The sequence below is a fragment of the Elephantulus edwardii genome, unplaced genomic scaffold (genome assembly GCF_000299155.1).
Source record: "Elephantulus edwardii isolate Elephantulus edwardi_28Jun2011 unplaced genomic scaffold, EleEdw1.0 scaffold00254, whole genome shotgun sequence".
NCBI lineage: Eukaryota > Metazoa > Chordata > Mammalia > Macroscelidea > Macroscelididae > Elephantulus > Elephantulus edwardii.
Window position 1 is genome coordinate 646,182 of NW_006400004.1, and position 12,279 is coordinate 658,460.

The window sequence follows — 12,279 nt, forward strand, 5'->3', positions numbered from 1 at the left end:
ATTCTCCAGTTCAAATGTGCTTTCTCTCATTATAGTTGCTTAACTGGAAGGTCCATCTAGATATGCAACTCTCTGAGGACACAACTTAGAAGATGATTCTAGTACAATATCTTCTTTTCTTTCTAAAGGGGATAATATCTCTGTCTCTTTGTACAATCTCTTGTTTCATAAAATATCTTCACCCTCACATCTTACCCTTTCAAATTATTTGTTTCTTCAAGACAGGACTCCTTCAAGTATTTCGTATTTCACAAGAGATTTACGTTTCTTTTTGCTTTCTATTTTCTCAAGATCTACAGAAAGAAACATGAAGTCCCAGCTGTGCTGAAGGCATTGTCAAAAAAGTAAAGTTCCAGGCACTGATGAAATACCAATTAAAAGTGTCAACATACACATGCAGGACTGGACAAACTCATTGATTTATTAAAAAGGTAAAATGCAGATACTTGGCCAATCAATTAAAAGCAGTCTTTATTTGTGCCCTTTCAATAGAAAGATGATTCAAAGGAACAACAATATCACAAAACAAACAGCAAGAGCCAGGTGGGTATAGTCATGTCTGACATTTATCAACTTCACAAATGGTACTGTTTCTCTCAATGTATCAATAACACAAAACCAATTCCCATGAGATCAGAAATATTCCCCCAACTTCCCATACCTCTTTCTATACACCTCAACACCAATCTTACTGCTTTGCTAGGTTCAAAATCCAATATGATAGCTCACAGACCACACAGAACCATTTTAGGGAAGTAAAAAGTATAATTCAGATTGATAACATAGAACAGTCAAAATAACTCCCAAAAATGTGCACTATCACCGAAGGACAGGTCAACTCAACAGAAACTCAATAAAGATGCAGAAGACCTAAATTATACAATCAGCCAACTCAATCTTGTGAATGTATTCAGGGAAATGCACCCAACTAAAACTCAGTTCACTTTCTTCTCAAGTGCACATGGTAAGTTCTCCAGAACTGATCACATATTAGGTACAAAGTAAAATGAAACAAATTCAAAAACCTTGAAATAATGCAATGTATCTTCTCAGATCACAATGTCATAAAACCAGAAACAAACCACAAGAGGGTAAAGCTTATAAACATCCATGTGAATGCTAAATAAATCTCTACTAGAACATGACTGAGTTATAAAAGAAATAAAGAATGAAATTAAAAACTGTAATCCTGGAAAGATGGGGTAATGGTGGGCCTAGATCAACGATGATTAATTTTATATTTTGAAGCAGGAGTGGCATCCATTTCCTAAACAACATGCCTCATGAAATTACGTGAACTTTGATAAACGTCAATAGTTATAGACAGGCCTTTTGTTCATAGGGTCGCTATGAGTTGTGCTCAACTTGAAGGCAATCAACAACAACAATATACGGGAATGGGCCTATGAAACACAATGTGATAGAAGGGAAGTGTGAAATACAATTAATTTCATATGCAAAAAAATAATTTTTAAAAACTCAAAGAATACAGCCTTCAATATGGATTACATGTCAGTATCAAGAACATGAGAATTCTCAACCCTGCACCATAAAGTAACACCATGATAGATATAGATAAGATTAAAAATTATCAGTGACGTCATCTTACTTGGATCCACAGTCAGTGCCATTGGTATCGGTAGTCAGGAGATCAGGAGATGTATTGCATTTTGGAAGTCTTCAGTCAGGGACTTCTCCAAATTATTGAGGAGCAAAGATATTGGTTTGAGGATTGGGATGTGCCTGATTCAGGCCTTGATATTTTAAGTCGTTTGCTATGTGTCTCAGAGCAGAACAATGACTAAGAATGATAGAAGAAAAATTGATGACTTTGAGTTTTGGTGTTAGAGAAGAGTACTGAATATCCCATGGAGTGCAAAAAAATAAAATTTTTAAAAAAATAGATGTGTCTTAGATAATGTGCAGCCAGAGAGCTCATTGAAGGCAAAGATGATAAAGCTTTGTCTCTCTTTGGGCAACTTGGTAGGAGAGCTATTCTTCAGAGAGGTACATCATGCTTGGAAAAGTTGACGAAAGAGAGGAAGACCTTCAACCAGATGAATTGTCACAGTGATTCTAGCAATATGTTCAAGCAAGCCAGTGATCATGAGGATGACTGACTTATCTCAGGATAAGACAGGGTTCAGAACTGTTGTTCATAGGATGCTATGAGTCATACTCGACTCAATGGCACCTACCAACAACAATATATCTATTTCCATGATATACAAGTATGCATGTAGAAAAGGATGTAAGAATACCTCTATATGTTATTGTTGTTATGAGGCATCAAATAATCTGTGACTCACAGTGGCTCTTTTGTACAATATCTCTGAACTCTGCTCTACCCTGATCTAGTATCACTGTCTCCAACACACCCATTCATATTATCTCAGTTACTGTGTCAATCTATCTCATCCAGGGTCCTTCTCTCCTGTGCTGTCCCTCCACACTTCCAAGCATGATGTCCTTCTCTAGGGATTGGTCCCTCCTGGACACATGCCCAAAGTATGTGAGATGGAGCTTCAAAATCCTTTCTTCCAAGGAGCAGCTTGGTTTCACCCTCTCCTGGATCAACCTGTTTATTTTCTTGGCCATCCAAGATATGCTCAAATTCCTTCACCAGCATGACTCAAAGGCATAAATTCTTCTCTCACTGTCACTGTCCAGATTTCTGATGTATAGTAAGTAATTGCAAAAGATCATGGTGTTAATCTCCAGACTGATAACGTTTTTCTTCAGCACTTTGCAGAGGTCCCTAAGAGTAGATTTCTCTAGAGCAATTCTTCTTTTGATTTGCTGACTGCTGGTGTCAAGAGTGTTGACTGTGGATTCAAGCAAGCTGAGATTGTTAACAACCTCATTCTCTTCACCATCTATCACAGTGCTGCCAATTAACCTAGTGGTAAGAATCTTTTTCTTATTAATGTTGTGCATTAATGTTGTGCAGCAAGGTTATGTCATCTGCATAATGCAGGTTGTTGATGAATCTTCGTTCAATCCAGATGCCACATTCCTCCTCATAAAGCCAAGCCTCCTGAACGATCTCTTCTTCATATAGATTGAAAAAGTTTGGAGACAGAACACATCCCTGACACACTCCTTTCTCTATTTTGAACCATGCAGTGTTTCCTTGCTCTGCATGGAATACTGCTCTCCAAGTATCCACACAAATATTATCCTGTAGGACTTTCCACAGTAATTTAGAATACATATCTATCTACTTGCATATATATATGCAGAAATTATTTGTTATTGCTTATATTGTATGATTGTATATTTTACAGTATTTTACTGTAGTTGTCCATTCTTTTATACCTTTTCATGTACCTATTATCTCCATCATTCTTTAAAGCTATAACTAATTTTCAGAGTAATTCTCTCTTTTTTAGTTCTTACAAAAGTAGACTAATTGCTTTCAGAATCAATAAAGCACACTATACTTCATAGATTGCTTCTCCTCCAAGGACTTTGGGGAAATTCCAAAGTCTTTCCTCATCAATCTAAATAGCTAATTTACAAGATAGGTGAGTCTGCTTACACTCCCTTTCCTTTCCTCTTCCTTCCTTCCTTCAGACAGGTTGCTTCTTTTTCTTTTTGCAAGGCTGGAGATAACAAGTACCAAAGAATTATCATTATTAATGGAAGTGAACTACTTAAAAGCTTAGCCCATGGATTTTCTTAAAGTTTCTGTTATCATACAAGGTAACAGACAAATGGCTTGTACATGATTGAAACAATTCTGTGAACCTGGCTTATTTCCCTATTGATGCAATCGTTATATAAGTAAATGAATAGGCAAATAGAGGTGATTCACTGGATGCATTAACTTCCTTGATCGAGATTTTCTATGACTATACAGCGCAAGAATCAACAGCCTGCTGTGGTTCTGGATAAGTAGAGCAATAATGAGGAACAACCTGGATTGGCTATTCTGTGCACTTGGTCAACTGGATAGACCCTATTTTCCAAATTTCATATACCATTCTTGACATATTACTTAGGTAGGTGTATTTTAATTACTCTTCCTAAAACACTGTTGTAGTCACCTGAAACTGCCAACTTAAAATTATCTAACATGTTCTACCAGAGATATAGCAATAATCAGGGAATTTATTTAGCCATTTTCCTGTGAGGTACTCACATACTTACCCATGTGACAGATTGTTCAAATACTGCCACATGTATCTATCTTGCCCAGCTGGACTCTCCAGTCTGGACTAGAAATTATTTTGACAGAGACAAAACATTTCCACACTTAATAGATGTAGCTGTCTTATGGAAAGTGGGGGGAGGGGAATCTCATTTTCCCTTTTCTAGTATTTACCCCAACTTCCCTATCTCAAAACTTCAAAATCATCTTTCTCTCCCTGTCTTCTTCCCTCTCTCTTCCCTGCTACATTACATGTATAGCCCCTTCACTTTCTAATTTGAATTTTTTAGAGCCCTTCATGTTTCCCATTCTTTCTGCCAGCATTCCACGTTCTGACCTTTATTGTTTCAGAAATGTGCATTGAAATTGCCTCCAAGAGAATATTTCTCTTTCATTATTAGTGTTATCCATCCGCTTACTAAAACTGAAGTTCAAGCTGAGCTTTATAACTGCATATTTAAGTGCCTCCAGAAATTGTCTCTATCTAGCACTTTTGTCTGTACTTAACATGTGCCACTATGTGAATACAAAACTTTGACAAAAGTCATCTCTTTCATATGTCTATAACATCTATTGCTTTGAATATATGGGATAAACTATGTTTGAAAATTACTTGGCAAAACTATAAAAATTATATGAATGTTAATTATTTTTACACCTATTCTTAATTGTTATTATGAACCCAAAAGTCAGAACCTAACTTACAGCTGATCCTCCAGCAGGTTTTCAGACTGTAAATCACATAGGAGAAGATTGTCCATCTTTCTTCCACATAGCAGCTAGTGTGGAATTAAACACCAGACATATTTTAGAGTTGGCAGTGCAACTTCTTACCCTTAGGTTATCAGAGCACCCTGCCCCTAATTAGCTCCTTTAATGGTTTTAATAATTTTTTTTATCATTCATAAACTTTACTTGCCACTTAATTTCCCCCCCTTATCTAGTTACCCCAATCCTCATCCCTTTGCTTTTAGGTTTACATTCTCTAGCTCTCTGCAGATCCTTTGAGTTAAAGCCATGCAGTGTTAGTTTCGAGTCTACATATTTCTCTAAGATCATTTACATTATATCTGAACCCAGTGCACCAAGTAATTTAGCCTAAAATGTCATCTGGCATACCCAATTGCCAGGAAGAAGGAATAAGCCTGTTTCTTCTCCTTCTCCTTCTCCTTCTCCTTCTCCTTCTTTTTCTTCTTCTCCTCCTCCTCCTCCTCCACTTCCTCCTCCTCCTCCTCCTTCTTCTTTTTCTCTCTTTTTTTAAACACTTCATTAAAACAAACCATCTATCCTTTCACAAGCCCTTCCCTCATCTTTATCTCTTCAAAGCTTGATTCTGGAGCTCTATACAAGATGAATTGACACAGTGGCAGTGTATCAGAGATAAAGAGGATGGCACAAGATAGAGCAGAGTTCAGATCCATTGTTTATTAGGATCACTGAGTTGTGGTCAACTTGATGGCTCATAACAACAGCAATCCATACTGATATATCTTTTGTAATTATTTCTAAGTCCAAGCCCACATAGGTCCATCTTATTTATATAGCATATATATCTGCTATGGCTGATAACTTGTCTCCAGTAGTTTTTTCTTCTATATCCAAGTATTTAGAAAACTTCTTCAGGGTAGGTAAGCACAGTATTGTATATGACTCTATCACATCATATTTCAGCACTATGGAAGATTATCTGACACATTTACGTTGTTGGTTAGTAGTCTGATTAGAACGTAAAACAATTACCTCTTCTTTAGTTATGGTATTAATAGAGGCCTCGGGTTTTTGAAAGCATAAAACCGTTGTGTCCCTTAAAGAAGAGATGATAGAGCAAGAAGCAAGGACTCAGAGGGATATCCCAAAGAAAATATGTCAACTTTATTATTTTCACCAAAGTCAAACATGCATTTGTTTTTCTTCTAGGAAACTGAATGTTCTTCAAATTGTTTGACTTCTGTATTTCACTACTATTGTTGTTACGTGCTATGGATTCAACTACAACTCATAGCTATCCTGTGAGCAGCAGATTTGAACTTTACCATATCCTGCTCCTAAGTCATCTTTGTTCTATTCTTCTCCTGGTTTCATTATTAAAATATATATTAGTTGCCTGAAATAGGCTTCCAATAGCCCCTAAGTGCTCTCTCTTGTGGCCAAAATAGTCCTGACTTTGGTTCACCCTTGGGGTTACCTGTGTACATTTTTCCCTCCACAAGTCATTCTCAAAGCAGAAAGAAGTAGGATTATCTATATATCAAAATAATTCCAGGAAACTAACGTAGAGGATGAGAGATGTCACTGATTTCTGGGAGTGAAGAGGAAGTATAAGGATTGTTAATATAGTACCAATTACAATTAATGTACTCATAATTTAATATTGTTAATGTAATAATAATTACAGTTAGTGCAATAAGTGTTAATGTAACAAAACAACCTTCATATAAACCATCAAATGAGATTGGCCAAGAGTGAAAGTCCTCTTCCCTCTTTAACTGTGTGATAAAACACAAAAGCAGATAAACTGCTTCTTCTCAAGCAAAGGTGATCATTTGCTTCTGGCTGAAGTTGTAGGGAAGATGGAAAGGCCTTAGTACAATCCACTGCTTAAAAAGATTTTTAATAAAAGCACAGATAAGCCTCTGTTGCTCTTTCTTGAGGCCACAGTTCTTGGCAGCATGTTCCCACACCTTGTCCCTATTAATTAGACAGACACCTGAATCTTATCTGCCGAAGTCAGGGAAAATTCATAGTTTGGTGCCTGAGTGACTTTTATCTTTCCAGATACAGGCTTTCTAAAAAGAAATTACTCTTCTAGAATGAGTTTTAGTCCTAAAATTAAACTTATTTTTCTAAATGACTGATTCCTAACAAGATTTTCTATTGATAACCATGTGTGTGCACGTGTGTGTGTGTGTGTGTGTGTGTTTTAGTCTAATTTTAATATTATCTAGAGAAATACAAATAGGCAGGCATTCTGAGTAAAATAAACTACATGTGTAATTTTATCACTTTATTGTAGCATTACCATAATTAAAGTCCTTTATTGTCACAGAAAAGTGAATACCAATTTTGATGCATAAATGCTTTGCCTTCATACAAAGAAGAAAACTCATAAAGGAGTCTTTTGAATAAAGCAGCATTTTTGCACTTCTTCTGCCTTCTCTATTGCTTTGGCATTTATCCCCCAAACAGAAAGTCCCTTTCCTGTCCTTATATAAAACCCCATAGCAAAAGAAATACTTGTTCTAATGTCATTGTTCTCTGAAAAACACAAATAAATGGAAGACTTATAACTTAAGATTACTCTTTGTTAACCCAGGCATAATTTGGATTAGTACATTCTGGTTTTAAATTATTTTAAATATAGAATTGATTCTAAAAATTTAGCAAAATATTCACCATTGTTTTAATCACATAGTATATTTTATTGTTTGCTAACAAAAAGTAGTTGAAGTCCCCAGTGGCTGGACTAGAGAAATCTATCTTGTCTTCTCCAGCAGGCCCTTGTCAAGGTCACAAATGTATAGACAAACCACTCATTAAATTCTCCAAGTTTTTCTTATATTTTCTCCCTCCCCCAACTTTGGGTTAGAGAAAAGCATAACACATGGAAGCATTTAGGATGGGGTTTTTTTTCCCATTTGTCAAACAATATAATGCTTCACTGATAAAGCTGCTTTTTCCTCCCTCTTAGCTAAACACATAAGTGAATTTTTCACTAGTTACTTTTGAAAAGTCAACCTACAGTAGGATTTTCATAATAGCAGAGGCAAACCTTCAAAAATTATAGTTGGGATAGGTTGTGGAGAGGATAGTGGTCAGGGGAGAGTTATTGCAGTAATGAATACCTCTCTGTAAATTTACCAAAATGAAATCTCGATTCTTCAGAACATTAGAGGCTAGATCTAACTATACTCAATCTCTTGATCCTATCATATGGTTAGAAAGTCAAACTAAGCACCAAGAAAACTTCCCTTTCTGGAACAGCAGAGATTTAACTAGTTTCTCAGCAAGTGAAGCAAAATGAGTAACTTTTGAGGGCGGTGGAGTCTGGACTTCTAGAGTGTTCTACAAATTCAAGTGACAAAATGCTGCCATTTTTCACACTTCCATCCGGAAAAAACTAAACCTTGTACAAGATTCTCAGAGGTGCCTCAGGGGGCCTCATCCCTCCTTGATTTTTCCAGGGAGGGGGCAGAGTTTAAGATCCACTTTTGAAGGGCCCACTGGAAAGTTCTGATAACCTTCATAGTGTCCTGTTAGTCCTGCAGAACAAAGCCAATGCAGCTTTAGCAGCTATTCTTTCACAGAAAAGGATAGTCAGATCAGTTAGCTGGCAAGAGTACACATAAGGTTGTCTTGGGTTGGAATAGAGTCCATTGCAACTTATTTGTTTAGTTTTTCAGTCTACATACAAGGTATAAAGCTACCACCTTTCCATGTTCCACCGGGAGCTCCTCCTAGAACTTCTGCAAGGGCACACCCAGGGCATCTTTCCTCTTTGTTTTATTCTTGAACTTCTGCAAAGCCTATTTTCTACAGGAGCATCTGCGTGTTTGGAAGGAGGTGAGCGTCTGAGTTGAGAACTGAAGAACAAAGATCCCCTGCATGCCCAGTGCCAGCTGGAGGCTCAAACCACACAGCAGAGTGGCCTTTCTCGCGTCCCAACTGTGCAAACAGAGCGCCTCCCACTGTAGATAAGGGGTGACTCCAGCACATGCAGACTGGGCAGCAGCCTATTAATATAGCCAGAGTTTTCTTCCCTGTTTGTAACTGTCCGTTTCTTTGGTGTGTAGGCACTGAGGCAAACCCAAACAAAATCCTCCACATTCCTCCGCACTCTGCCCCACTGCTCTAGCCCTGTACTTACAAGACACCTTCAGGCCACTTGCTTTGAGTTGAAGAAAACAAAGCAAGCAAACAGTTGTGCATAGCTACATAGCCTACACTGAGAAACTTCCCAGGGCATTGGCTGGAGGGAAAAGTTGGCCCTGTATATCCATGCAGGGAAGCCGGGAAAGGAGAGAAAGTCAGGAAGCTTAAAATGAAATTTCCCTCGGCCAGAGGGCGCCGTAAATGGAACAAAGTCCAAATTCTACAAGCGGGTGCAAAGGTAGACGTAGCTGGTGGATGCTGCGATTCTACGAACAGTTTTTTCCGGTTTGGACTTTTTGCCTTAATTGACTGCAATTTAAGCACTGCTCCTCGAGAGATTTTTTTATTTTATTTTATTTTTTTTTTTTTTAGGAGAAGGGAGTGAGTAGAAGAGGGAGGAGGCAACTGCTGGAACCAAAACTGAAGCTGAAGCCAACTTCTGAGCCAACCAACCTTCTCGCTCTGTCCTGTATTCCTGGGCTTCCTTCCCCGCCGCTGGGACCTCTTTGCTCAGAGCTCCCTCCCCTCCCCTTCGCGGGAGGGGGGCCTCTGAAGCGCAGGCAAAGCAGATAGCTAGGGAAGTAAAGAGGAGAGTATCAAGTTACAGCCGTTTGTTTCCAGGACTAGAGAGGAATGCAAAGGGTGTGGCAAGCCCCCAGCTCCCTCCGCAATGGCAATTCCTCCTCCATCATCAGCGGCAGAATTTGCACTTTATAATCTTCTTAAAGGCGTTTTGAAAGTCCTTGTTGAAGTAAGCGTAGATTACAGGATTGAGCAGAGAGTTGGAGTAGCCTAGCCAGTTGATGATGGCTCCCAGCAGGGCTGGCATATGGCAGCTGCTCTCGCAAAAGGGTAGGACCAGGGCTACGATGAAGAAGGGCAGCCAACAGAGGATGAAAGTGCCCATGATGATGCCCAAGGTTTTCACAGTCTTCCTTTCTCGAGCCAAGGCCATCTTGCGCTTGGCTTCAGCGTTGCGCTCGTTCTTCTTCTCGAAGGAAGAGGGCTCACTAGGGCCCACACCAGTCTCGCAGGGCAGGGGTAGGTGCTCCTTGGAGTTGCCCACGCGGTACACCTCGATCACCTCCAGGGCGGCGCCATAGTCACCTTGCCTCACGGCCCCGTTTGCGCACGGAGCACCGCCTGCCTTGCTCTCCGTGCCCCGCCTCCAGTCCCTGTTTCCAGGTTCTCCATTCTCAGTCTTCTTAGGCGGCTGGTTTAAGGAGGCGCCACGGCTGCTGTTGGCTCCCTTCTTTTCCGCCTTCTTAACTGTCTTGCGGATGCGGAAGCGCGCAGCTCGGAAGATGCGCCCATAGAGGACCAACATGAGCAGCAGCGGGATGTAGAAAGCGCCAAAGGTGGAGTAAATAGTGTAGCCGTGGTCCTTGCTGATGGTGCACGCGTCGGGGTCCGAGCGGTCTTCTGGGGTGCGCCAGCCCAGCATGGGCGGAATGGAGATGAGAAAGCCAATGAGCCAAGTGAGAGAGATGAGCGCGGCGGCACGCCGGGGGGTCCTCTTGTTCACATAGTCTATGGGGTCAGTGATGGCCCAGTACCTGTCCAGCGCGATGGCGCACAGGTGCAGGATGGATGAGGTGCAGCAAAGCACATCGAGCGCGATGAACAGGTCACAGGTGACCTGGCCCAGCGTCCACTTGTTAAGCACCTGGTAGAGCGCGGCCATGGGCAGCACCAGCACCGACACCATGAGGTCGGTGATGGCTAGAGAGCCGATAAGATAGTTGGCCACATTTTGCAAGGAGCGCTCCAGGGCAATGGCAGCCACCACGCAGGCATTGCCCAGCACCGCGCAGAAAATGAGCGTGCCGAGCAGTAAGGAGGTAATCACTTGGTAGCTGAAAGTCACGTCGGTTATGTCAGTAGTATTGCTGCCTGCCCCGAAGGGACCCTCAGCCGAGGTGGTGTTATTACCCTGGTCAAGGCTGAGCGCATCCATGCCTACTCTCCGCGCGGGGTCAGTAGGGGGTCGGGGGAAGATCTGCTGGAAGATCCCCCTTGCACCTCCCCCTGGGGTCTTCCTCCCCTCTCCTCTGGGGTGGTTCAGGGGAGGAAGTGCAGGGACCCGGGCAGGAAGTTCTTACTTCTTTGGCAAGGACATCCCCACGGAGCGGCTTCTAGGTGCTGCCTTGGCTGGGTGGTCCCGTGCATTTACAGCCAACAGCTGGGGAATTGGAGCTGGCTGGAGAGCAGCTCCCGGAGCGCTGGGCGGCAGAGAAGTAGCTGTAATGTCTGTCTCTCCCTGTCCATTTTACATTGCAGCTACCCAACTGGCTGCCTAAGGTGAAATCTTCCCACTAACTGTCTCCAACCCCAGAAGTAGCTGGAACACAAACCCCATCCTCCATGGTCACTCAGTAACCCTCCTCTCCCTCTTTTTATCCCGCTGGCTCCTTCACTCTTCTCTTTCAATCTCCTTCCTCCTCTCCCCCGCCTTTTCCCACTAGCCTTCCTTTTCAGTCTCCCTCTCCCTTCTCACTCTCCTTTATCCTTCTGTGTGTAGCTCTGCAGCCAGTCTCCCTCCTTTCCATGCTATCCCTCCCTTCCTCACACTTCCTAAACACTGTCTCCTTCCTCTGACTCCTGTACTCATCCTCTCTGGCTGAGCATTTTGCTTGCAAAACCCCTTCTGTGGATGTAGTCTCAGTTTACTCGGCTTACACCAGGTTTTCTAGTCAGACCGAAATTATAACAAGTTAACTCCGCCTCCCACCCAGCCAAACTCAAGAGGATTTTTTTTAAAACTACCCATTGCCTCAGATTTTGGTCAGATTTTTAGGTCTTGTCAACATCACAGAATAAAAATAACAAATAAATAAAGGAGGCATGGAGAGAATGTGGACAGCCCTGGATCAATATATCAATTATTATTAATTGAAAGGAAATTGTGTTAGTATTTTAAAAAATCACTCTTTTTCATTATGTTGCAGCTAAGCCTAATTCCTTTTAAGGTACAAGTTGTGTATAATCCCCCACTTCGTAATCTTTTGGAATTTGGTAGAGAAAGGAATCACAAAGGACATATGAAAGTAAATAGTTCCATCTCAAAGAAAAGGACAACTCCAATTCAGTATATCATCTATATACACACACACAAACACATACCTGCTACACCTTTGTACCTTTGTCTCACCTACCACCATCCATTCAACTGAAATGAGCACTATCGCACTTCACAGAAGACTACATTCAGATGGCTAACAAGCACATGAAGAAATGCTCAAAATCCCTAGCCCTAA

At 41.0% G+C, this 12,279-nt stretch overlaps 1 protein-coding gene across 1 annotated transcript; it reads right to left on the bottom strand.

The window, feature by feature from the left end:
* Window positions 1-9,713: 9,713 nt before the first annotated feature.
* On the bottom strand, window positions 9,714-10,979 carry HTR1A (5-hydroxytryptamine (serotonin) receptor 1A, G protein-coupled). Its single transcript, XM_006899360.1, has one exon. It carries the CDS (start codon window positions 10,977-10,979, stop codon window positions 9,714-9,716), a length of 1,266 nt encoding a protein of 421 aa, XP_006899422.1.
* Between the last annotated feature and the right edge of the window lie 1,300 nt (window positions 10,980-12,279).

Bases quoted from the DNA above. Each gene is read 5' to 3' on its own strand.
- HTR1A (XM_006899360.1), bottom strand. From the start codon at position 10,979: ATGGATGCGCTCAGCCTTGACCAGGGTAATAACACCACCTCGGCTGAG.